This window comes from Charadrius vociferus, unplaced genomic scaffold (genome assembly GCF_000708025.1).
Source record: "Charadrius vociferus isolate BGI_N301 unplaced genomic scaffold, ASM70802v2 scaffold1792, whole genome shotgun sequence".
NCBI classification, from domain to species: domain Eukaryota; kingdom Metazoa; phylum Chordata; class Aves; order Charadriiformes; family Charadriidae; genus Charadrius; species Charadrius vociferus.
In genome coordinates, this window is record NW_009647068.1 from 3,482 (window position 1) to 6,073 (window position 2,592).

General features: G+C 57.3%; 1 protein-coding gene across 1 annotated transcript in view; it reads right to left on the reverse strand.

Moving 5' to 3' along the window:
* ZNF362 (zinc finger protein 362) overlaps nt 1-2,592 on the reverse strand; it is a 9,937-nt gene that overhangs the window by 481 nt on the left and 6,864 nt on the right. The window contains exons 5-6 of the mRNA XM_009895791.1: nt 2,295-2,547; nt 35-113 (exon numbers count right to left, since the gene is read on the reverse strand). Of these exons, the coding sequence (XP_009894093.1) occupies nt 35-113; nt 2,295-2,547 (332 nt within the window). The remainder of the gene's footprint in view (nt 1-34; nt 114-2,294; nt 2,548-2,592) is intronic.

Here is a 2,592-nt window from a genome sequence, read left to right on the forward strand (position 1 = left end):
CCACCGCCCCCCACCACCACCCGCGCACGCTGACCTGGAGGTTGGAGAGTTGCGTGAAGGCCTTTTCGCAGCCGGGGTGCGGGCACTTGTAGGGTCTGTCGCCGGTGTGGATTCTGGAGACGGGAGGGACACACACGCACACGTCGGGTCACCGTCACCTCACACCCCACCCCCACCCTCCGCAGGGACCCCCCCACCACGTGGAGGGGTCACACGGGGATGGGGAGGGTGGTGGGCACAGCAATGGTGTGTCTCGTTGAGTGATGGGGAGTGGGACACGGGGGAAAGGAGGTGAGACACGGGGCTGAGAGCCAACGAGTTGGGAGATGATGGAGGTAGTGGGGATGGATGAGCGAGGTGGGGACGATGAGCGTGGGGGCATCATGAGCATGGGGGGGATGATGAGCGTGGGGGGGACGATGAGCGTGGGGGGGACGGACTGGCATAGTGGGGACAGAGGAGCATGGTGGAGATGATAAGCGTGGTGGAGTCAATGGAGGTGGTGGAGATGGTGAGTGTGGTGTGGATAGTGAAGGTGGTAGAGATGATGAGCATGGTGGGGACAGATGAGCATGATGGAAATCATGAGTATGGTGGGTCAATGAAGGTGGTAGACATAATGAGCATGGTAGACATGATGAGCGCAGTAGGGTCAATGAAGGCGGTGGAGACGACAAGCATGGTGGTAACAACGAAGGCGGTGGGGACAGATTGGCATGGTGGGGACAGATGAGCATGGTGGAGATGATGAAGGCAGTGAGGACGGATGAGCATGGGAGGGTCAGTGAAGGTGGTGGAGACGATGGGTGTGGTAGGGATGGATAAGCATGGTGGGTTCAGTGAAGGTGGTGGAGATGATGAGTGTGGTGGGGGCAATGAAGGTGTTGGACACAACAAAGGTGCTGGAGATGATGAGTATGGTGGGGATGATGAAGGCAGTGGGGACGGATTGGTGTGGCGGGGATGGATGAACATGGTGGGCTCAATGAATGTAGTGGGGATCGTAAGCATGGTGGGGTAAAGGAAGGTAGTGGAGACAAAGTGCTGGAGATGATGAGCATGGTGGGGATGATGAAGGTGGTGGGGACAATAAAGGTGCTGGAGATGATTGGACTACATTTGGAGACAATGATCTTAACGGTCTTTTTCAACCTAAATGATTCTATGATAAGTATGGTGGGGACAATGAAGGTGCAGGAGATGCCAAGCATGGTGGCAACAATGAAGGTAACGGGGACTGATTGGTGTGGGGACAACAAGCATGGTGGGGACAGATGAGCATGGTGGGCTCAATGAAGGTGGTGGAGATCATGAGAGTGGTGGGGTCAATGAAGGTGGGGGAGACAAGGTGCTGGAGATGAGCGTGGTGGGGACGATGAAGGCAGTGGGGACAGTAAGCATGGTGGGGACAGATAAGCGTGGCGGGGATGAAGAAGGTGGTGGGGACAATGAGCGCGGTGGAGATAGATGAGCACAGTGGGGACAATAAAGGTGGTGGAGATGATGAGCACGGTGGGGATGACGAAGGCAGTGGGGACTGATTGGCATGGTGGGGACAGATGAGTATGGTGGGGACGATGAAGGCAGTGGGGCTGGATGAGGGTGGTAGAGACAATAAGCACGGTGGAAATGGATGAGCATGGTGGGGAGAATAAAAGTGCTGAAGATGATGAGTGTGGTGGAGCTGACGAAGGTGCTGGAGATGATGAACGTGGTGGGGATGGTGAAGGCAGCGGGGATGGATTGGTGTGGTGGGGATGGATGAGCATGGTGGCCTCCATGAAGGTAGTGGAGATAATGAGTGTGGTGGGGTTGATGAAGGTAGTGGAGATAAGGTGCTGGAGATGAGCATGGTGGGGATGATGAAGGCAGTGGGGACAATAAGCGTGGTGAGAACAGATGAGTGGCAGAGATGGATGAGCGTGGTCAGGACAATGAAGGTGGTGGGGACAATAAGCGCAGTAGAGATGGATGTGCATGGCGGGGACCATAAAGGAGGTGGACATGATGAGCACGGTGGGGATGATGAAGGCAGTGGGGATGGATGAGGGTGGTACGGATAATGAAGGTGGTGGGGATGGACAAGCATGGCGGGGATGAAGAAGGTGGTGGGGATGGATAAGCATGGCAGGGATGAAGGTGGTGGGGAAAATGAGTGTGGTGGGGACAACGAGCATGGCATGAGAGATACTGGGTGCACGCCCCGCCATCCCCTAAGCGAAGATGGCACTGAAGGGGCCACGTCCCAGCCTCCCGGGGCTCTTCCCAGCCCCGCGGGGACACTGTGCCCTCACCTGGTGTGCTGCTGGAGGTGGGACAGCTGACGGAAGGACTTCTCGCAGTAGGAGCAGTGGTAGGGTTTGACGCCCAGGTGGATGCGCAGATGCTGGGCCAGGTAGGAGGCATTGGCGAAGGATTTGGAGCAATGGGGGCACTTGTGGGGCTTGGCCTCTGTGTGCGACTTGGAGTGGATCTGCATCTCCGACTTGGTGAAGAACGTCAAGGGGCAGACCTTACACCTGGAGAGGGGTGGGGAGAACCCCGCAGGGACCAGGCTGGGGCAGGGGGGGGACACCCCACCACCACCCTGGC